Below are 23,083 nucleotides of genomic sequence, written 5' to 3'. Positions count from 1 at the left end.
GGGAACTGTGTTGTTAATCAACTAATAATAATTTCAGTAGCCCCCGTATCAATAAGTGTCTTTAATTGAATAAGTCCTTCCACTCCTACTGGTGCTAAAAATGAGTTTTTACATTTAAGAGGACTGTAGTAAGCTCAGTTGGTGTACCGTACCTGCTGGTAATTTATTCTCTAACTTGAGACATATAGCACGGAAATAACCAATATTCCCACAATAAAAGCAACACCCCTCTTTAACCCTTCTATCATGTTCCACAGAACTTAACTTCTCACTCTTTACTGGGCTGAACATTGACAGTTCTGCCTCTGTGTCCCCTTTACTGCCTACAATATTCTTTGCATTAAACAATACATAAGGGTATATATAACTCTCTTAGCTCTGTTTGTATTGTTTGTTCTTATTTTTTAAAGCTTTCTGGCTGTTTCGGTAAATGATCTATCTCAGGATCTTAATTATAGCGATATTCTGTACTACTATGGAGGAAAAAAAGGCAGAGAAAATACATAAATGCCAGACAGAAGAGCTAGAATTTCAGCTGTGTTGCAGCAGAGGCAAAGTCCACTCATCTTTTTAAACCAAAACTCCCTGCTACAAAAGGAAGCTAGCAAAAAGGGGGTCAGGAGGTGAATTGTAACAATGAAAGTAGCATGTAGCAAAAGTCATAAGCAGAACATCAAGAAAACCAAGCACCAATACCAAAAATACTTTAAAATGTGGTCAGAAAAAAAGATTGCTATAATTCTTAAACTGAAGAATAGGCAAACACACTGAAAACTAGTGAGAATAATCTCAAATGTTAATGCACATAAAGTGCACGCTTTTATAGTGTAATGCCAGTGATCTCACACAACCCATAAGCATTGCATGATGATTGCTCTATCTACATTCCAAATCTATCACAAAGAGGGTGGCACTCAGGCCTTTATTATAAACAAGTAAGCCCGCGATTCACTAGCGAATCGGAAGTCCAAGAACAGTTTCAGTTTCTGTTCCGTCCGATATCTGGATGGATGACATATCATGGAAGGTGGGTGCGTCTGGGGAAATGTCATTTAATTACATAAGCATATCTGTACTAAAGCGGTTTCGTTTTGTGGAGACATGATTCCGTTGCCTTTGCTGACACCGACTGCTGGCAGAGTGGAGCACAGCAAGTTTAGTTTACAGGTTGTGGTGTCCGTGTGCCAGCCACTGAGTCTGGCAAGCCGCTGGGTTAGAGTCTGTGACCGTTATGTGATCTATATTACTGGCACAGTGGGTTAGAGCAAGTGTAGCTCACAGGTTGTGTTGTTTGGGAGCCACCTACTGACTCTGGGAAGCCGCTGCGTTTTGGGAAGCCACTGCGTTTGACTCTGGGGCGGGCACCATGGCGCATTACGTTGTGTTATTTGGGCGCCACCTACTGACTCTGGGAAGCCGCCGCGTCTTGGGAAGTCGCTGCGTTTGACTCTGGGGCGGGCACCGCCGCGAGTCTAGTCTACAGGTGGTGTTGTTTGGGCGCTTACAGGTTGTTTTGTTTGGGCGCCACCTACTGACTCTGGGAATCCGCTGCGTTTTGGGAAGCCGCTGCGTTTGACTGTACAGGTTGTGTTGTTTGGGCACTCAGAGGCTGTGTTGTTTGGGCGCCACCTACTGACTCTGGGAATCCGCCGCGTTTTGGGAAGCCGCTGCGTTTGACTGTACAGGTTGTGTTGTTTGGGCATCACCTACTGACTCTGGGAAGCCGCCGCGTTTTGGAAAGCTGCTGCGTTTGACTCTGGACTCTGGGGCGGGCACCAAGGCCACAGTGCGCATGCGCCTCGGTGCGTCCGCCGTGCATATATTAACTGTGGTTTAGTAAGATAGATAAAGAATATTGCCTTGAAAATACATTCCAGAAGATATTTTTTCATCTGTTCATTCAATGACCACACTCCATCCATCTTTACTGTTCTGTTGAGCCCATAGGCTACCTTGGGAGCAAATGGTGCAAGGCATTAAACAACCATGAATGAGGCATCAGTTCTTCACGGGGCATTGTTACTGTGACATACTTCACAGTTACCGCTAAATCAGCTTCTAATTAGATGATGGAAGAAACATGGGAGTACTAGGTACAATACCCTTCTGACAAAGAAAGAACATACAAACTTTTAATGACAGTTACTGGGCCAGGATTAAAGCCACATCCCAGGAACTATGAGGAAGCAATGCTAAACACTGTGCCACTCTATTAAATTTTATTAAGTTAATATTGTATAAAACAATATACTGTAGCATTTGCACCACCATGGTTCTCCATATCATTTTTTTAAACTCTTCAATTTTCTTGTTTCATTTACTCTTTTCTTGCTGCCAGCCATAATGTTAAGATGAGAGCACCCCTGCAGAGACTGCCTGACATTTTGATGTTTTTCTGGTTTCTTTCAGGTCCTCTATCATCTTCATAAAAAAGTGAAAAACATGTCCAAGAAATCAGAACGATCAAAGAAGAAGGTAAAAATATCGCCGGAGGGTTTTGGTTGAAAGTTATGCTGTAGCATCAGAGATGATGATGAGTTTCTTCATTCAATAGGGGAAGGGCATAAAATCTGCCCAAGCGAAGCCAACGTGTTTGTTTTACAGATGATCTGTACCATCTGCTCAGGGTTATGTGTTAGATGTTTGTCAGCCCACAGTACTTGGACCCTCAGTCACTTCACAGCTGGTGTGCTGCCTGTGCTGTATAATATTCCTATGCTTGTTTGGGTGGCTTGTTCTAGCTTCAGAAATCAATATCAGTCCATATGTTCATGAAACATATTTTTAAAGTACCTTCCATAGATAGCATAATCACTGTACACTGCGGCACACATGCAGTAAAGTTGAATTGTGGTTCTAAAGTGGTTGAGGGTAAATAAACATATAATGGACATCTCGGCATATAATGGACAGGCATCCCATCCTGATATTGATCCCTGCCTGCATCCCACCATTAAATATATTAAATTTTTAGATTTTTTTTTAATGTTCTCCTTATTATGATGCTAAGTCCACATTCTATACTATATCCATCTCACATTGTTCACCTTGAATGTGGGGTTTGTTGTGTAGTATTTTGGGAGAGAATGGAGCTTGTCCAAGTTTGGGGATGATCATTCACCTGCTTTTTTTGGTCTAAGGAATACCTCAGCCTGTTCCCTTTGCAAAGCTTATTGGCAGGTATTATTATGAGATGCTGCTGGGATAGGCTGTGAGAATCTGAAGCACATAAGTGGATTAATTAGCCATTTTCACCATAGCCATATGGCCACATTGGTTCACCAGCAATGGATCTTGTTTATTCCACCCCATTGCTTTCACTTCCAAAAGTTGATTATTGCAATGAAAATAGTATTGTTAAAAAGTAAAAACACAATCAAAGCATCAAAAGTGAATATACATGGAATTGTTTCTTAACAATTACCAAGTTAAGTTTGTTATCTTTCTTATGGCAGTGTGCAAGGTTTCAGCCAACCTGTTTTTAATATTTAACATTAGCTCACTCTGTTTTTTTTGATAGACATCGGTATATTGTAGTAAAGAGTAAGCAAAGTAATTTAGCTGCCATGTTTTAAAATAATCGTATATAATCAATGTGTACCTATATGACATTTATCTTTGTATTGTTTTTTTATGTTTATTATATATTGGTTATTAAGTTCCTGCCATAAAACACACAAATATACAGCATTAGATGTCGTTTTAAACATACAGTTCACATTGTTATTCAGAAAAATGATAATTTATACTCATTGCTGTTATGTTAAGTTTTGTATACTGACCAGAAGCAGATACCGGTGCATAGTTGTGTTCCATTGAGAAGATACCTGATGGGCTGTTTTCCATCAATGTAGCATCTTGCATGTTGACTCCGAAACAAGCATTTGCCCTTTCCGAAACTGATTCATATGTCAGTAGAACTCCATAGTTGCTCCAGTTAAAATGTCTCAACACAACATCAATCTTAAGGCAACCCGGAAACGTTATGTACTCACTGAATCTGAAGTGCCGGGTACCAACATGCTGTACATAGTGTCACAGCATGTAACATCTTTTGGTCCTTTGTCTCTTTTAATGGATTGGATCCATTTTCTTCTCTACACTTCAGTCAGAAAACTGTAAATAAATATATAAACTCGGCTAAAGTTGTTATTTTTTTAATCTGAACATAAAGGCACACTATAGAACCTCTTGTTTGTGATTTTGATATTGGTTTGGATAACCAGTATAGAGGATTATTTTGGACATAAATAAATAAAGTACTGTGAAATGTGACCATAAATAAAGAAAAAGAGTATGTGATAATAAATTTACTTTTAAATAAATGAATATTCCTCCATATACCAGAGGACAGTTTACCCATTAAAAATGCCTCCAAGAAGAAAAAATACATCAGTGTGAAAAGGGCAAATCTGATTACAAAATAAAGTGGATTATGGTGGGGAAAGTCTTCCACCTTCAGAAATGATTGGAGTGCCTCAAATGTTTGACAGGCACTAGTAAAAGTAGTAGTACTGTATTATTAGTAGTAGAAGTATTAGTATTGTGAAATGTACAGAGTACAGTGAGCTTTTTGCATGGTGCTCGGGCTCCATGATTAGTGGATTAGTTGAACCCATTCTGTGTTAACAATTAGTGCTTAGAATGTTATCTCCTGAAATGAAGTGTCACAGTACCTGGTTTCCCAAGGACCATTGTAAGCTAATAAGGTAAGAATGGGAGAAATTTAAAAACTTTGTTTGAACTTTTTAACACATTAGTAATAGGAGCATAGAAACAGGAAAAAGGAGTGCATCAGGTAGGTTGATTTGTGTTTCCTATTAATGATAATCCTATTCCATTGGGCCCTTGAGTAAGTCCCTTAACCTGAAAAATGCTCCACAGATGTTGTACAATGGTTGACCATGTGCTCTGACCCCCAAAGGTCAGGGTAAAAAATTTCTTCTCAGGGATTAAAAAAGTATATCAAATCAAAAAAGTTCTGTATTTTAATGCATTGTTATCAGGGTTCTAGAGAGTAGCGATGTGTTACATGTTGTTCATATGTACAAGTAGGAATTTCAGTGTACTCTGTACAAGTAACAGTATTAATACTACTACTTCTACTTTTAATTAAAGAAACACTGGAATCAATAGAAGCTTGGTGATTCTCCAACACCAAAGAAATTCAAAGTCCAAGCCAGCAAGATTGTGTGCACAATTTTTTATGGTGCTGGGGGTATAGTCCAAATTGATTTGATGCCTCAAAAGGCCAACATAGCTGGTTAATATGCTGAATTGCTCTGGTGTTTTGGCAGGAAAAACAGTGACGAAAGTTGTTGACCATTACTCCAATAGCCCATACTCACAGTTAATGGGGTGCAAAGGCTGCTCTGCTAAACTGTGAATTCAGGTGTGCCCTTGGAGTTAAAGTTGTTTTGGAATTGCCCAACCATAATTACTGGGATGAGCTATTAGTGGAGTTTGGAAGGGTGGTGGTGTTGATGCTAATTGGGGGGGGGTTGGGGGAGGTGTGTATCACAGCAATAGTTATGGTTATTTCAACTTGTTCAGCTACTGTAGCAAATTAAGAACTACCTGACTGACAAACTAGTAAAGACAAAAAGGGAATAAAGCTGAAAGGTCTTAGGGGATTTAGGGGTTTATGTTGATGCAAAATTCTCATTGTCTAAAGTGGAGAAGCAGTTAAAAAGGCAAAAAAAATGGTAGGATTTTACAACATAACCTAATACTCATATCAGTCACATAAATTGAGGTCCTGTGTGCCTTCATTCTATAGAATAGAAAATAGATCTTAATATATTATTAACGTTCAAAGAAAATATTCTAGAGGTAAATACTTGGAAAATGCAGTTTAATATAGAAAAGTACAAAGTGCTACATGTGGATAACTGTAAATTCAATAATAAATATAAGAAGGAAGACATTGTCTTGAAGGAAACAACCACTGTTTATGTTCACAGTACATTTTCATCATCTAAGTAATGTGCAGAAGCATTTAAAAAGGAAAATGCAATGTCAGGTTATACCATAAAACCTGTTGAATATAAATAAATTGACATTATGCTCAGGCTATATACAGTAATGCATTAGTGAAACCACATCAGGAGTATTATGTGCAGTTTGTGTATCCAAAACCTTATGGACTCTGACAGACTCAAGAGATGTTAAACTTGATTAGTCTCGAGTGGAGGAGACTGCATGGGGACCTAATTCAGGTCTTCAAGATCCAAAAAGGCATTAATAAAGTAGATCCTGAAGTAGTCTTTAAACCTAACAGTGAATCACATACTGGAGGACACCAGTGGAAATTACAAAGAAGAGCATTTTAAAGGAAAAATAGTTATAGATGTTACTTGTGGTCCGTAAATGATTCTGAGGTGAAGCATGCAACGCTCGACATTGCAGGTTCATGGGTGACCACCAGCATTTTACAACAGTGCCAATCTGCGAACTGAGATACTTAAGGTATGAGTCCACAACAATGCATTTGCATACAAGGGTGGGATTTGCACAGTGGATGGATGGAGTAAAGTGGCATTATTGTGAAGAACTAAGATTAAGCTTGGCTGATGTCACCAGAAAGTGCTCCGCTCGCAGTCTTCAGATGCAGTCTCTGCATGGTTAAGTCAAGGAGTTCTCCTATTAGGGCACATTGTAAGGACACTGCTTCTAATCATGTTTGTGGTTGACCACTGACAGTTTACCACAGTGCAAATCCATGAACTGAGATGTTTCGTGGTGCGAGTCCACAGCAATATAGAAGAGCAAGAAATAATTTAACATTGTTTGGGAAGCTGTAATTTCCCATTCTGGCAGACTGCATCAGTTTTCTGTTGCTTTGTTTTTGACTCCCACAACACAGCCTGGAAACAGGCAAACCTGGAGCCCGTGGAAGAAGCTCTAGCAAAATAGTCCCACTACTTTTCTGATATTCATGCTGACAAAAGTGCTTCATAGTTATGTCTTCATGACACCACAAGTACTCCCAGGGTCAGATCTATAAAGACCCTCTTAGTCATTTCTTTGGGAGCATGGAGCATGCAGGTAGCCATTGTCAAGGCTTCATCAAGCAGAAGGGATAAAGGAGGAGGTAGGGGCCAGTACTGTTTGGGCAAAGGATTTTGAAGGAGCTTTGACTGAGATGATGTATTGTCTTCATATGAGACTAGTAATTAACTAGTGCCCCCACTTGTTTACCTAGAACCAAACTGAGCACATTGCTTGGTTCTGTCTGCTGTGACCCTGGATAACCTGCCTATTTGTTCCTTATGTTTGGTACTTCACAAAGCTTCATCATTTTGTACTTACTGGCATATGTCTGCTAAAGTGTGACCTTAAAGGGGAACTATGTGAGTATGCAAGACAGAAGCTAAGTCTACGCCTGAAGCCAGTCTTTTAATACATATGGTCACTGTTTTGTGCAACAAAGTGTCTCATTTTTGTGAAAAAAAAAAAAAATCTATGAATTTCCACAGTTTCTATGGGCGACAGAAAATATTTGCCTGAATTACTATTAGAAACTGGGATCTTAAGAACAGGAAAAATTTTGCAGACAAGGTAGCACAGCTCTCAGAATGCCTTAGGCCTATTTAATAATTAAATGCGAAACTAGTTTCTATTATAATGCTAACTTTCACTATCAAGGTTAACGTGAAGTTCAAAGAGAACTTTATTAACCTCGAATGCAATGAGAACAATTTTAATATTTCCACCTGGTGTATTTCAGAAAACTCAGACTTTCTTTAGTAAAACCAGTGCTTCACAAGTCTAAGGTCCGCATTTAAGTATCATATTCAAAAGTCGTTCTGCAAAGGCTCAAAAAACAGCCACCTTCTGGGTATTTTATCAGTTTCTTTTCTTCTCTTAATATGACAGATGCTCATGAGAAAATTAAAATGAGGAAAGTCTTGCATTACTCTAGCGTGTTTATAGCCTGTGGGAAGATAACGTATTTTTACTTTCCATGGCAATTTTGTGATAAAATCAAATTAGATGTTGGAACTTATATAATTATGAAGAGAATGTAACAGTTGTTATTGTAGCACAAGAGACCTGAATATTAAAATTAAAATTACAAGATTATTTAAAGCATATTTATACTAGCGGCGCTACCCAGCTTCACCTGGGAAATGTCCTAACACAACGGTAATACACCTGTCCTTGTACTTTAAAATGTGTACTTTGAAATAATTCCACATAGCATTGAGACAATGTTTTGAGTCCAAGTGTAAACCAAGTACTAAACTTAAAATAGCCTCTGGTAAGTCTTTAAAATGTGAATTTGATTTTTTTCCACTTTTGCAACACATTCCAGGTGGTTCATCAGACATTTAACATTCATGGACCCTATAAGAATTTCTGCATTAAATTAATAATCAATTAGCTATGCTATCTATCTAAGAGGGTTGAAATCTAAGTAGTCAATGCAGACATCAGCATTAACATTTGCAGTGCACCATCGATTGGAATGTGTTTTGTAATGCATGTAGTAATAAAATGAATTGTCTCTGTCATTCCAACAGATTACACATCACCAACATTTGTAGTAATGCGTTTTATTATTACAAATGTTTGTGATGCGCCATCTGTTGGAATGATAGAGACATAGTGACACAATGGACACACAGACAGGTGTCCTTTTATTAACGTGGATGTGTAAAATATAATTAAACCCATTACTGCAATTTTTTAGCCAAGTCAATTATCTTTTTTCATTTGCATGTTCAACAGAGATTTCTCTGTTCATATCAAAATGTTTTCAGGTATGTTTAGTAACATCAGCCCTGTGAATTTCTGCATGTTTATGTGTGTATTTAGCAACAGCCACTCTATTCGCTTTAGGATATTTAGTGCATATTTAGTAATCACAAATCTGTTCTCTTCAGGATTTTTATGTGTATATTTAGCAACTGCAACACTCACTCTCTGGATTTTTTTGTACATATTTAGTCAGAGATTTTTAAAATTGATTTTGTCTATATTGCTAGTAAGACACTTACATTGTCCTGTGTTATTAGTAATGTTTTGATATAATTCAGTCATATGAAATAAGTGGGAGAATATACTTTGAAATAAGTGAGAGAATGTACTTGATTGCGAAGTTTGGTGTAACCAGTTTTGAGTTTGAATAACAGGTTTCTAAATGTCAAAATGACCTAAGCATAACGAACCTGTGAAATGCATGCAATCTTTTAACAGGCTGACCATTTACTTATATTTAGCAAGTAATGCACCATGTCTATAAACTTCAAATGCACTTGTAAAAATTGCGGATGCAGCAAACTATTCACAAGTTGAGGGATTTTGCATATCATTCATATATATTACAACATCATCATATTTGTCGCTATTTGTGTTATGTGAGAAAACTTGGTATCATTACCATTGCCAATTTGATGCCTCATACTTCTGTGGCCAGAATTTAGAATACAATTATTCAATGAAAATAAACTTTAAAACCCGGCACTTTATTTGCAAAAATGATTTCGACTAGTATTTCATTATTATGACATATAGATTCATTCAATATATGTGTATTTTCTGTAGCAGGTACATTGATACAGTATGTCAAAACTTGCACAGAAGCTTTTTCTTTCATCTGCTTTCAGGCTACAGCCATGAGGAAACAAGCCCTGCATTAAAAAAGAATTAATTACAGACAGCATATTGTAAATATTAATCCCGTGTGAAATGTGCTATAGAATAAGCAATGTGCTCTTATAATAATTAACCATACTGACACCTTTGCTCCAGAGGTACTTCATTCTTTTCGCTGATTTGTGATAAAGCTGAGGTGGCATGGTAGAGCAGTGTTTAGTTCCGCTGCTTCCCAGCTCCAAACGCCCAAACTTACATTTACTCACCTAGCAAACACTTTTATCTAAAGTCACTTACAAGAGAGATCAACATAACCGAGTGAACAACAGACTGGGGACTGTTTTTAAAGCAGGTCTTACAGAACAATTTATAAAATTGACCGTCATAAATGAAGAACTCTTTTAAAAAAAAAAACAGAAAAACACAGGACTATTTACTGATTTCTTGGGTACAAAGAATTTAGCATAAAAAGAATGATCAATTACACAGATATTCACAGTCTTCAATCACATCACAGTGAACACTATAACTGGGCCAATCTGTAACGTCTGGGAGATATCTGGGAAGTGCAAAGCAGGATGTAACCCTGGATATGATGTTAGGCCTTTGCAGGCACCTAGCACTTATCCACACAATTTTGAACCTGTGTTTTTCATTACAAGGTTACAAAGAAGCGGAGACTACCCTGCCAATAATGAGCCCAAAACAAGGCTGAGAGGCCAGCCTCATAACTGTACCCACTCGTTCTGGGGCAATTTATAGAGTTGTAAATAGCCTAACATGCATTACTTTGGGATGCGAGACTAAACTGAAGTATCTGAAGAAAACAACAAGAGCACTGAGAGAATAAGTAAACTGCACAGAGTAAGCGTCCAGTCCAAGATTTGAACCCAGGACTCTGCTGGTCTGAGTCAAAAGCAGTCACTAGAGTGCCACCATAGAAAAAAAAAAACTTGCTTATTTTAATCTATTTATCCGTCTAAGGACTCAAAATCACCAGCACTGGGTGCAGGACAGGAAAGAACCCTAGGTCAGGTGTCATTTATTAAAAAAGGAATGAACAAAATCCTGGTGGTGTAATGATTGAGGGGAGATGCAAGGAGTCCATTTTCAATTCCATAATCCAAACTACTGTCACAGGGGTAAGTACGTTTTTTCTGGACAGGAACATACCAAGGGAGTGAATCCTATGTGCACATTTAAAAGTCAAGATTTTTCTACTGAAATTGATGGTGGGATTACAGAAGGCATTTGAAGCAGAAGACTTAATTCATTATTGATTTCTAGAACTATTCTTACCTTATTAGACTCAACTCTACTTTTCTCCTTGATGATGATTTTTATTTCATAGCATATTACTATTTGCTTTCCTATATCCATCTACATTAATAGTGACATGTGTGCAGAGTACAATGAAATTTGTAATTGCACATCTAAACAATACGCAACACATTACTGCTCTCTGGTGTCATAATAACTAAGCAAAAACACAAACCAGCTGATCTGATATACCCCATACCAGGAGTGAACCCCATGACAGGCTGGAGTGTATTCCAGGTCTGAATCAGGTTCTGCAAGCAGTCCTTTCCCCCACATAAGTTTAAGCAAGCCAGTGTGATAAGGTGTCCTTTAGTATTATATTAGTTTTTATAGGTGCACTTTGTTTTAATCTTGCTATAGTCATAAGTTCTCATACTGCATTCTAGTACTATATTGTTCACTTTAGAAAGTGTGTGATTTTGTTTGCTTCAGTTATCATAACAGAATACTTTCTGTCTATAAGATACCACCTTATTAATTTCCTTTTGCAAAATGGTAGCATTGGGAGAAATTAAGAAATACGGATACGCAATGTACTACTTTCCAGATAGAGAGGTTTTGGCAGAAATTTGCGTCCTCACTGTGTTATATTTCAGCCAGGGTTCCTCCCCTGGATGGTCTTCCTGCTTTTGGAACCTTGTGTCCATTTTTGCTTATGTTAATAGTGTTACTTGTGTTAATAGTTTGCATTATTCTGTTTTCTTGTTAGTTTTGTGGCTTGTTTAATTTCTGTATGTCCATGCTTGTTCTGTATGTCTTGTAAATGGTTCCTCAAGAGGCAGGGCCACCTGCTCATCACAATCAAATTACTGATCTCAGCCCTCAAAAACAGCAACACAGTCCCTTTCGGTACACTGAATGTGCTCATGTTGGCGAGTTTCTTTTTGTGATTATTCTGTGCTTTTACTGATTTTTGACCTTACACTGTCAGAGCATTTTTTATGTTAGTAAATGTTTATTTGTAAAGATTCCATGTTTGCTCTTTTGTGACCAGCTAGGATTTAATGGTCTAGTGGGCATTTTGAGGTATTCTGGGACTCTTTTCACTTAAAAGCCTTTGTCATACCTAAAGGGAAAGTACACTGGATTTTAAAAGTAACCAGAAGAAAAGATGTGGTCAAATAACAGAAATGAGTCAAAAACCTGGAGATCAAAAAGCACAAAACAAGATAAAATTGTGAGGCAAAAATCAAACTCAAAAAACAAGAGCAAAAAATGTAAACCAGAAGGATTGCTAGAATTTAATAAAGGCAAAGGTTTTGATTTGAATCTGTGAACTCAGATTCGGAAATGACATTGAAGGTAAATGATTCAAATGATGGTTGGAGGACATGGCTGCTATTCTGACAACAGGAGCCCAAAATGATACCACTTGTAAATAAAACAAATCGAAGTTAAAACAGCCCAAAAAAATTACAAAAAATAAAACTAAGCCATAAGGTGAGGAACTAATGTCACTGCCAGAATCTCTGATGTACTGATGCACTACTGTGTACCATGGCTAATTATAACTTTGCGATACAAACTGCATGATGCCTATATTGTTATAATATTATTGCATATCCTTCCGTAGATAATTTCTTCATATCCTGTAGTCACAATAATATTTCACACTGTTTATATAATTTTTCTGTAATATTCAAAAATACCCACAAAAAGTGATGGGCATTTTGATTCAATTTACTGAATTCTTTCTAACTACCTATTTAGTTGAATCTTTTGATTCATTTTTCGGGACTGCTTATACTGTAGGTGCTTTCCACTTCTGTCTTATCACAAATACATAATTGAATAATGTGTACATTAGTTTCATATATATGTATGTGTGTATATAAATATATAATTAATAATATTGTTAATTCATATTTATCTATAAACATGATTATCTATAATCATCAAATCAAATCATATTTATCTATAAACATGATTATCTATAATCATGTTTATAGATAAATATGATTTAATTGTATATAAATATACTCCATAACATAATTCTTATGCCAGAGCCCTTTTCCGTACACAAAGCATAACACATTTAAGATGCTTAATTAAAATAAGACGTTACAAAACAAGAAGACGACTTTACATAATCATAAATGAATGACAATTGTGAAACTAATGATTAGTTCACGAATCAAATGAGTAGTCAGGCGATTCAAGCGCATGCGCTTTACACATCAAACAGCAGGCGGGGCAGTGAATCTGACGACGTCACGCCGGATAGGCACGCGCATTCGTACTAGTCCAGTTGAGGTCTACTCTACTGAACCGATGCGTTAGTGCACACGAAACGATTCATATGACTCATAGAAAAGGGTAGTTCAAAACGGAGGAATCATTCACAATTTGCCCATCACTCCCCTCAAACCTACACTTTATCGTCACACATACCTGCTACTGATGTTTCTTCACTGCATCCTACTCCTGCCTCATCGGCATCACTGTACTGACTCTATGTGGCTGCTACGGACAGCGTTTCGTTCCCCCTTGGCATTAATAGCAGGTAGCGTTTCGGTTGCGTACCACCAGTAATACCGGCATCGCACACTCACTAAACATGATCTAGGTGACACATGGCCTAAATCCTAAAGTTATCAACTACACTTATCGACCGCTACGTTAACGGTGTTGTCATGTGAAGCACCACACACCAATGGCAGATGGACGCGTCATGTTAATAACGCTAGAAACTCGATGCTTTTGAGGTAATATGACAGACTGTAGGGCCAATTACATTTGCTACTGTAGCAAGCCAGCTACTTTGCCATCACCTAGTGCTACAGAAGTCGTAAACCAATGCAATGTTGTAAAGTTAATGAATGACAACTTTTCTCACCTGTTGTAAATAGAGTTGATATTTTCGTATATTACACTGCGTCCTCCACCAGCAGCATTGGCTTTTTTTTCACTTAATCCTTGACTTCTCGTCACCACCTTTACGTTTTCTTTTACTTTTGGTGCGCATTGTAAAAAGGGTTAAATGCAACGAGGAAGAAAGCAAGTTTCATTTTGCGCGCGCGGGGTTGTACCATTTGGGGAGGGGTGGCCTCTTTAGCTTTAGACTTGATACCTTTGTGCAAAGAGTGGTTGTGCCATCTGAAGAGAGGTGGTCGTCGACATTTCATAAATGCACGTGCATTTATTTATGAGACGTAGAATGCCTGTTCACGACAGTCGATCGGTCCACTGTGAAATCTCCCAGGGTTCCTGATGGCCACTCCGTCCCTGCAAACCATTAACAGTCTGAAAGTTTGAGTGCTAACTGCAGCACTGTTGTGCCACACCAACTATTTAATAGTTTTCACTGAACAAAATAGTAAACCATTTAAAATTAAGTTATATATTCAGAAAGATATTTACTTTTCAATTTGCCTAAACATACCCCAGAAGCGACTGTGTGAAGAGATGGTCTTGTGCTTCCCCATCAGGGAGAGTTCGCTCTCCTTCACAGGAGTCATTCAGATAGAAACGGGCAATTAGCACTCTCGCATGTTGCTGCACTTTTCACTCTTTCTATTTTTTCACTGCAATCAATCTGCAAGAACTCCAAATATACTTCATTTTGTGCTTCAGTTCTTACAAATGTAACAGTCTGTATAGGGGTGAAAAACAGTGCTTTTTAAGTTTTCCTAATAAATCTTATACTACTTACTGTTTTTGAATATTAGGATTATTATTGGATTATTAAGTAAGATGCAACTTTTAAGTGCATAAAACAGTAGATAGATAGATAGATAGATAGATAGATAGATAGATAGATAGATAGATAGATAGATAGATAGATAGATAGATACTTTATTAATCCCAGGGGGAAATTCACATACTCCAGCAGCAAAAAATATTAAATTAAAGAGTAATAAAAAATGCAGGTAAAAAACAGACAATAACTTGAATAATGTTCAACGTTTACCCCCTCTGGTGGAATTGAAGAGTCGCATAGTTTGGGGGAGGAATGATCTTCTCAGTCTGTCAGTGGAGCAGGACAGTGACAGCAGTCTGTCGCTGAAACTGCTCCTCTGTTTGGAGATGACACTGTTTAATGGATGTAGTGGATTCTCCATAATTGATAGGAGCCTGCTGAGTGCCCGTTGCTCTGCTACGGATGTCAAACCGTCCAGCTCTATGCCAACAATAGAGCCTGCCTTCCTCACCAGTTTGTCCAGGCGTGAGGCATCCTTCTTCTTAATGCTGCCTCCCCAGCACACCACTATAACTAAGACTATTGTAACGCTCCTAAAGGAAAGATAGTGTTATTTTTTTAATATGTCCATTTAAACAGGCGTTTAGCAAGAAAATGCGTTGTATGCAGGGCTGTCTTAATGTATAGGCACAATGGGCACTAGTTGGGGCCCCATGCAGAAGCACAGGGGCACACAATGTTTCTGATGTCTATGTATGTTTCTGTTTTGCTATCAAAACAGGGATCCCAGGACACTACTTTGCCTGGGGGCCTATGATGCCAGTAAAACAGCCCTGAGGTATGGGCAGAAGGTTTGGTCTGAGAACAAATATTGATGACTAAGGAAAGGCTAAATGTTTTTTAAGAAGATGATATTGGGATAAATGCAATAAGAGTGAAGAATACTGGGAGATATGCAAATATAAAAGCAAAAACTACAGAATAAAGTGTTATACCTTATCAGATTGTATACATTTAGGCTTAGATAAACTAAACTTACTTTCAAGTTGTAAATACAAGAGAAGAACACAGAAAAAGGTTTGGGGTAGCCACCCCATATATTTGGAGATTTGTCTGGAAAAAGAGCCAAAAAATCATAAGTCTTTACAGACCATCCAAAACAGAACTAATTTGTTAACAAAATCAACACACACAAAACAAAACTCTGAAGGGGAGAGCACCGAGCCACTGCAACTATGTGCGCCGCCATGTTAATCACAAAACAGTTTCTACCCTGTTGTTATTACGGCACTGAACGCCACCTAATCACCTCCAATGCAGCAGTGCAATAGATGACATCTTGTGCAATAGTGTTCATGTGCAATTAAGGTCATATGTTGAATGTTTGTGTTCTACCTTATTTCTTCTTATCCTTTTGTAATTATATTTATTTATATTTTGACACCGCAGGGACTGCACCTAATTGCATTGTATTTGTTACAATGACAATAAAGATATTCTGATTCTGAAAATGGCGGTTTTACAGTCCGGCAGAGGAAGTGATATCATCAGGCAAAGAACTGGAAGTGATGATGACAGGCCCAGGTGGGATTTTTCTCAGCTGGTCTGCAGGAGAAAAAGAGAAAGAGTTAGTACACATTGCCATCCCCTTGTATGGCATGGGATTATCACTTTTCAAGCCCTTAAATTGCCTCCCATGCACACATGTGTGACAAAGGTAACATGTTATTGTATTTAACTAAGACCATTGAAAATTATCAGTTGTCCAATTTTGAACTGATGCAACTATTGCTAAATCTTGTATAATCAGCTACTCAGGCACTCTGTAAAAAGAGAGGACATCTCTATTAGGTTACCCAACTGAGGTGTCGCAGTGCGCACAAGCATCACAGCTGGCTTAAGAGGAAAATTACATTGCAAAGTCTTGTTCTTTAAAGGAACTCTTTTGGTGGATTAAGATGATAAAGACTTCAGCAGCTTAGATGCTCAATGAGCTATTTAAAATGAAGCTTTCTGTATGTATTTTGTTTTGAGTCATTCACATTGTTTTTCTGCTGTTTTAACATCTAGATATGCCTGATTTCTGTACAAAAAAAAAAATTAGATTAAAGTTGGTATTATTTCACTGAACCTGCCTTGGGCGGCACGGTGGTGCAGTAGTAGCGCTGCTGCCTCGCAGTTAGGAGACCCAGGTTCGCTTTCCGGGTCCTCCCTGCGTGGAGTTTGCATGTTCTCCCCGTGTCTGCGTGGGTTTCCTCTGGGCGCTCCAGTTTCCTCCCACAGTCCAAAGACATGCAGGTTAGGTGGATTGGTGATTCTAAATTGGCCCTAGTGTGTGTTTGGTGTGTGGATGTGTTTGTGTGTGTCCTGCTGTGGGTTGGCACCCTGCCCAGGATTGTTTCCCTGCCTTGTGCCCTGTGTTGGCTGGGATTGGCTCCAGCAGACCCCCGTGACCCTGTGTTCGGATTCAGCGGGTTGGAAAATGGATGGATGGATGAACCTGCCTTGTTGTTTGCTGACACTAGCAATCACTGGAGGTTCAGAGATTTTATAGGATGAGGGATTAAAAAACGTATCCATGTTCAGCAGGATCCTAACCCAGGTCTTAAGAGGTTAATAGTGTTTAAACCTTTCAAGGGGAGCCAGTCTCTGCTAGGAACAGTTCAGCAAGATTGGTCTCAGAGATTGTTAAGGTATTTCAGAGGTTCTGTGTTGAATCCTTTCCAAAGGTAGCCTGAGGCCCCAATTAAGCATTCTAGAGATAAGTATTGTAGTGTGTGTGTAAAACAAGGCCAGTAAGCTGAGGAAAATTTATGCATTTCCACAATTAGATTGTCCATCAATATAAAGGAACCTTAGCATGCCTTTCATGGGCCCTTTTCATGATAAAACATGACCTTTAAACAAATTTAATATAATATGAAAAGAAGATGGACGGATGGATGGAGGGCAAAAACAAAGGGCAAACGTTTATGCAATTGCAACCCCCAGATTTACTGTATAATGTCCCTAAATATATGTATAGTTCCTGTGCTAAGGTGTCTGTTATTACTGGGTGGGGTGAAAGTATTAAGGAATCATTTTACAGTCTGATGACTTTGGGCGAAAAAGATCCCCAGTAGATTCAAATTCTACACCATAGTGGAACTACTTGGAGGCTAAAGGTGCTCTAGGACACACTTTCTTTAAAAAGTTAATACATTAAGATCTATTTCCAATTCTAAAGAATGAAAACACACAGAATTTGAATTTATCTGATCTGAACAAGGAAGGAATAAGAATACACTGTAATATAAATTTGTGAATTTCTGCTGTATACAGATTTTAAAAAAAATGACATACTAGTAACTGATGCCTAGTGTTTATAGGTTTATAGGGTCATTATTGTTACATGTACAGAGTACAGTGAAATTATTAGTGGTATGTGCTATGCATGGAAACACCATACCACACCATTTTCCGTCCTGCATAATCTTGAGCAGGGTTATGGGGGGGCTGAAGCCTAACCCAGAAAACATAAGGTGCAAGGTAGGAACAATCCCTGGACAGGATGCCAGTCCATCAAAAAGTAAATACACACACACTAGGGCCAATTTAGCATCACCAATCCACCTAACCCATATATCTTTGAACTGTTTGAGGAAACTGGAGTGCCTGAAGGAAACCCACTCAGACACAGGGAGAACATGCAAACTCCACACAGGGAGGACCTGGGTCTTGAACTCTGGTCACCTTACCATAAGGCAGCACTGCTACCACTGCACCACTCATTGTGTGCAAAGAGTAACAGTGAAATGACAGCTCAGAGAAAGTAGTTTATTTTGAATGAATGATGCACCAATTTTTTCCTCAACATTTGCATTTTGTATTCTTTAGAGTCTAAAGGCTAGGATCTGAACTCTGAGAGCTGTGAAGACATGGTCTAAAGTTTAGACCATGTCTTCACAGCTCTCAGAGTTCAGATCCTAGCCTGGGCACTGACATTGTGGAATTTGCACATCCTTCCCTTGTTCATGTGGACTTTCAAGCATTTTTCTTGGTGTTTCCAAATGAGTCTGGTGTAAGTGTACCCAGTAATGGACAAGTGCCGAGCCCAGAGTTGTTTCTGGCCTTTTCCATGATGGTGGTGGCATAGGCTTTAGCTATACATGCCTTGTTATAGAACAGGAAGATTCAGACAATGGTCCAATGCGTGGATGGATGGATGGATGGCTTGATGAGAGCATCTTAAATTCAGTTGTTTCAGAGGTACTGAAATTGTATGCTTCAATCATTAATTCGCCTGGTTTTGAACGTCCTAATTCTGGTTGAAGTCCCAGGTATTCTTGTTGAAACCAATGTCATAATTAGAACTGTATTTTTGCTTTTAACAAATGTATCATTTTGCTGTGTCTGAAACTCCTCCTAATACAGATTATACTTTCTTGAGAAACTTAATGAAGCATTTTGTAAACTGGGGTTAATCAGCACTCTACAAACCCTGTTCTTTCTCCTTGTTTTTAAATCTTTTGTCTAAATGACGCTTCCTCGGTGAGACTGTACAAATGTTATCAAGTTAGCTTCCACCTTGTTTTTCAAACCTCATGACAGATTGGCATCTGGTTAAGCATAATGGATGCAGTTACAGGTTCAGAATCGTAACAACCAAGTAAACTAAATTTAACAACAGAGTAACAAAAAATATTTTTCTGCAGATGAAAATGAGTATATTACTGACAGAGGGCACCACTGAGCCATCAATCTGTTATTTTGATTAAATAACTAGAAGTCCACATCTAGTTAAGAATATGACAGGGATAAAAATCTGCAGTCCTCCAGGAGTGGAGTTTAACCTCCCATCTTTAGATAAGTGCATCTCCTGCCAAAGCCACGTAGAATTCTGAATCCACTGGGCATGAGATTTTCTTTTAGGTCTTGAGCTTTGGGCTCAATATCACCGATCGTGATATTTTTTTGCAGCTGTCCTTTTCTTTTTCTAACCTTTCTAAAAGTCGATGCACTTTCAGCCACTTCTCTGCTGGATTGCATTCCTGGCTGTTTCTTATTTTCTTTTGTCTTCTTTCTCCTTGAAGCATTAGTAATAGCAGCTGAAGAAAAACGAAGACTGAAACTCACTCTCTTTCATGCACAATAGAGACAGAGTTTATCAAAAGCTGTATTATGTGGAAAGCTTCCTATGTGATAAGATGCTGCTTCCATTTACAGGCACTTGGGCTTATTTTTGTGCGGTTGCCTTGTATTCTCAGACATGTGTCTCAGCCACAATGATGTGTCTATGATATATACAGCATATGCACTCACAGACAAACACATCATTGTCTACAAAACTAGAGGGTGAAACTATTCTGAGGGGTACTACCTTCCAGAAAGATGGAAATAATTACACAACCTGGCCTGCATTTTATTTAAAATCTTCATCATTGTGTGACACAGTGATTAGCACTGCTGGTCTTTCATAGCTCTTAACTTCTGGGATCAAATAACAGCTAAATCTCCCCACTGGTGCTGACACCCGATTTTCTATGCAGTTGTTCTAAGTATACTTCGCTGTGGTCTATAGAATGGGGTTGGGATGGAAGTTTTAGGCAGAGATGGAGATCAGTGACACATAATCCTAGTTTAACTACTTCCACATCTGATTTTTCTGCATTCTGACACTGTCCTCGCCACAGCCTGCCGTGTTTGAGGCAAGGCTAGATGTTGGAGATGCTCAATCCAGTTTCAGTTATTTCCATTGCTGGTGTTGCCATGTTCAGATTTCGTTCTTAAGGTATCCTGCTGATTGGAGCAAGGCTGATGTGCAGGCTGCAGCAGGTTGTGCTTGTGCAGTCACATACTGTTGGCCATTCTCCTTGTCACATGTGTTACTCTCATGTCTTCTCACATTATCTTGGGCAGCAAGCCCAAGAAAAAATTAAAGGGTATTCCTTTAATTGTGAAACTAAAAGCAATAAAGTCTAGTGAAAAAGATTTACTAAATACTTGCCATGTTACCTGTAGGTTGGAGTGGTGGCTCTGAGGCTAGGAATCTGCACTTGCAATTGGGAGGTTGGTGGTTTGAATCCCATAAACGGCAGAAATTACTCTACTCTTTTGGGCTTTAGAACAAGGCCTTTAACATGCAATTCCTTTTTCCTGGGTATGATGTTAATCCGCATCCAGCCCTGCAAGCAGGTCCTCCAACTTACAGGGAAAACTTGGAGGTTGGTGGCAGGATTGGCACTCTAGTCACTGTAAAAAAGCCTCCCACTCTTCCAGTGTGGAGCTGAGGTGTCACCTGGAGAACTTGGGTCCCAATCCAGGTGGTTTGTTGTGTGGTGGGTGTGGCAACTCTCATGTTACCCGTCAAAGATAAGTAATAGAACAAATTTAAAAATATTTGATATCTCTTGCCCTATGTATACCTTCAGTACTTTTCTTTGGTGACCACATGTTGACTTGTGCTTCCTCTCTTGAGTGTGTTCCTGTAAAGTCTCCTTCTGAGACTCTGTCATTTTGAGGCATCTCTAAGGTCCCTTTCTTGCCTCCTGTCCACTTTTATATTTCCCGTTGTTGAAGGAGACTCTCAGTATGCCTCCTACACCTTTACTCATTCTTGTATGTCTCACCCTCCTCTTTCAATTGCTTCACCAAAGCCAAACTGACTATTCAGATTGCTCATAACGACTGAAGCTCATAACAACAGACTTTAGTGTTTTATTATATAATGGATTATTGTGATCTGTTTTGGTGACTGATGTATTATTAACCTAATTTGGACTAAAGTCTTCACACATTATACACTTCATGTCACTATTAGTATAACATGGATAAAGTTTTTGTTTTGGTTATGTGTTCAGCATTTCTTGCCTCACATTTTGTGTCATCCTATGCTTTGTAGACATGGAACACACATAAAATGTATGTATTCCAAATAACAATATATTACTTACCCTATACAACTGCAGGCACCTCACACCATGATAAAGAGACTTGACCTGGGAGAAGTTTGCGACTGACTTCAGCTCCATTGGTGGGGGGATGGGATAACAGGCTGCTTGCTGCTTGTGCTGATCGACACATTTACAAAACAAAAGATGCTAATGGAGAGGTGCGAAGGAATTTAAGGTGGCCCAGGATTACAAGGCTTCAGGGATTCTAATGTTACAAGAATGCCCCAAATCCCATACTTTTACCACACTGTCGTGGTTGACTATTACTGTAGTTCACTACTTCCCCTTTTCTTTTACATTTGTAACCCTGGGCAATTAGATAAAGTACCAGAGCTGGCAGGATAAAAAGTTACACATTAATTCATGAATAATAGGTAAAATGCACAAAATAATAAAGTAAAATGAGTGTTGGTTAAAATTATACAACCTGATAATACGATAGTAGGCTTTCAGGTAGCTGAATTTCTTAATGTCTATTAGTCTCTGGTCCATTATGTTTTAGCATGGCACTCAATGCAGCATGGCCTTTGAATGGGGGGCCAGAAAGAGGCAGCATGGCCTGCCTGAATATGGCCACCAAGAAGGAAAATTGCACAGAGAGAGAGAAAGAGATGGAGAGACAGAGAGACCAAACTTATGCCAACCCTTTGGTTTCCTGTCACATGATATGGATTAGATAGATAGATAGATAGATAGATAGATAGATAGATAGATAGATAGATAGATAGATAGATAGATAGATAGATAGATAGATAGATAGATAGATAGATAGATAGATAGATAGATAGATACATACTTTATTAATCCCAATGGGAAATTCACATAATGGGCCATCGTAGTGTAGAGCGACTCGCCTGATTCAGAAACCAATCTTTTTCAGCCACAACTTAGTCCTCTAATCCAGCCCACCCTCCCCACCAAAATCTCACTAACTCTGTCAGCATTTTCTTTTGTTTCAAAGTTTTAAAATTGCATGAATACATATAGTTTCCAACAGGCAAGAAAGAAAGACAAACAGACAAGAAAGAAAGGAAATTCAGGTAATTAAGTCTTAAACTGTCCCTCTCTCTCATAGATGGCCAAAACAAGAAATTATGGCCAAAACAAGAAATTCTTATCTGTGATAGCCTTCCTAAATCTTTTGGGGGAGGAAATTGCAATATCTTATTATATGTTTTAATCATCAATACTTTTCTCAAATGACATTATAATGTATAGTTTTGCTAGCTATTACAAACACACAGTAAGGTGAAAAAACAGCAAAAAAACATTAGCAAATCAGTGTTTCAGAAATCAAATGCAATTTTGTCTGAGTTCATTTCTCCTCCTGTGTATTTTAATTTCTGTGCATATTTTAATCTCCGATCCAGATAGCCTCAAGATAAGTGAGTTTCAAAAATGGATTGATGAATATATATACAGTACAACAGGGAGAAGTCCAATATTTACTAGTTCAATTAAAATCAGATACTTTATGAGTACTTTTCTCACAGGTAATTTTTCCTTTTCCCCGAGTAACTTTGATAAAGGTGTCTCTACTTTTACTCAGATATGTGAATTGTGAATTGTGAATTTCCCCTTGGGATTAATA

At 38.4% G+C, this 23,083-nt stretch overlaps 1 protein-coding gene across 1 annotated transcript in view; it reads left to right on the top strand.

Moving 5' to 3' along the window:
* The window catches only part of galr1b (galanin receptor 1b), a 72,652-nt gene that overhangs the window by 24,056 nt on the left and 25,513 nt on the right, over positions 1-23,083 (top strand). Inside the window, exon 2 of the mRNA XM_028809341.2 lies at positions 2,410-2,475. Coding sequence (XP_028665174.2) covers positions 2,410-2,475 — 66 coding nt within the window. The remainder of the gene's footprint in view (positions 1-2,409; positions 2,476-23,083) is intronic.

This window comes from Erpetoichthys calabaricus, chromosome 9, assembly GCF_900747795.2.
Source record: "Erpetoichthys calabaricus chromosome 9, fErpCal1.3, whole genome shotgun sequence".
Classification (NCBI taxonomy): domain Eukaryota; kingdom Metazoa; phylum Chordata; class Cladistia; order Polypteriformes; family Polypteridae; genus Erpetoichthys; species Erpetoichthys calabaricus.
The sequence above is the reverse complement of the archived record's forward strand: the minus strand, read 5'-3'. Positions and strand labels throughout refer to the sequence as shown.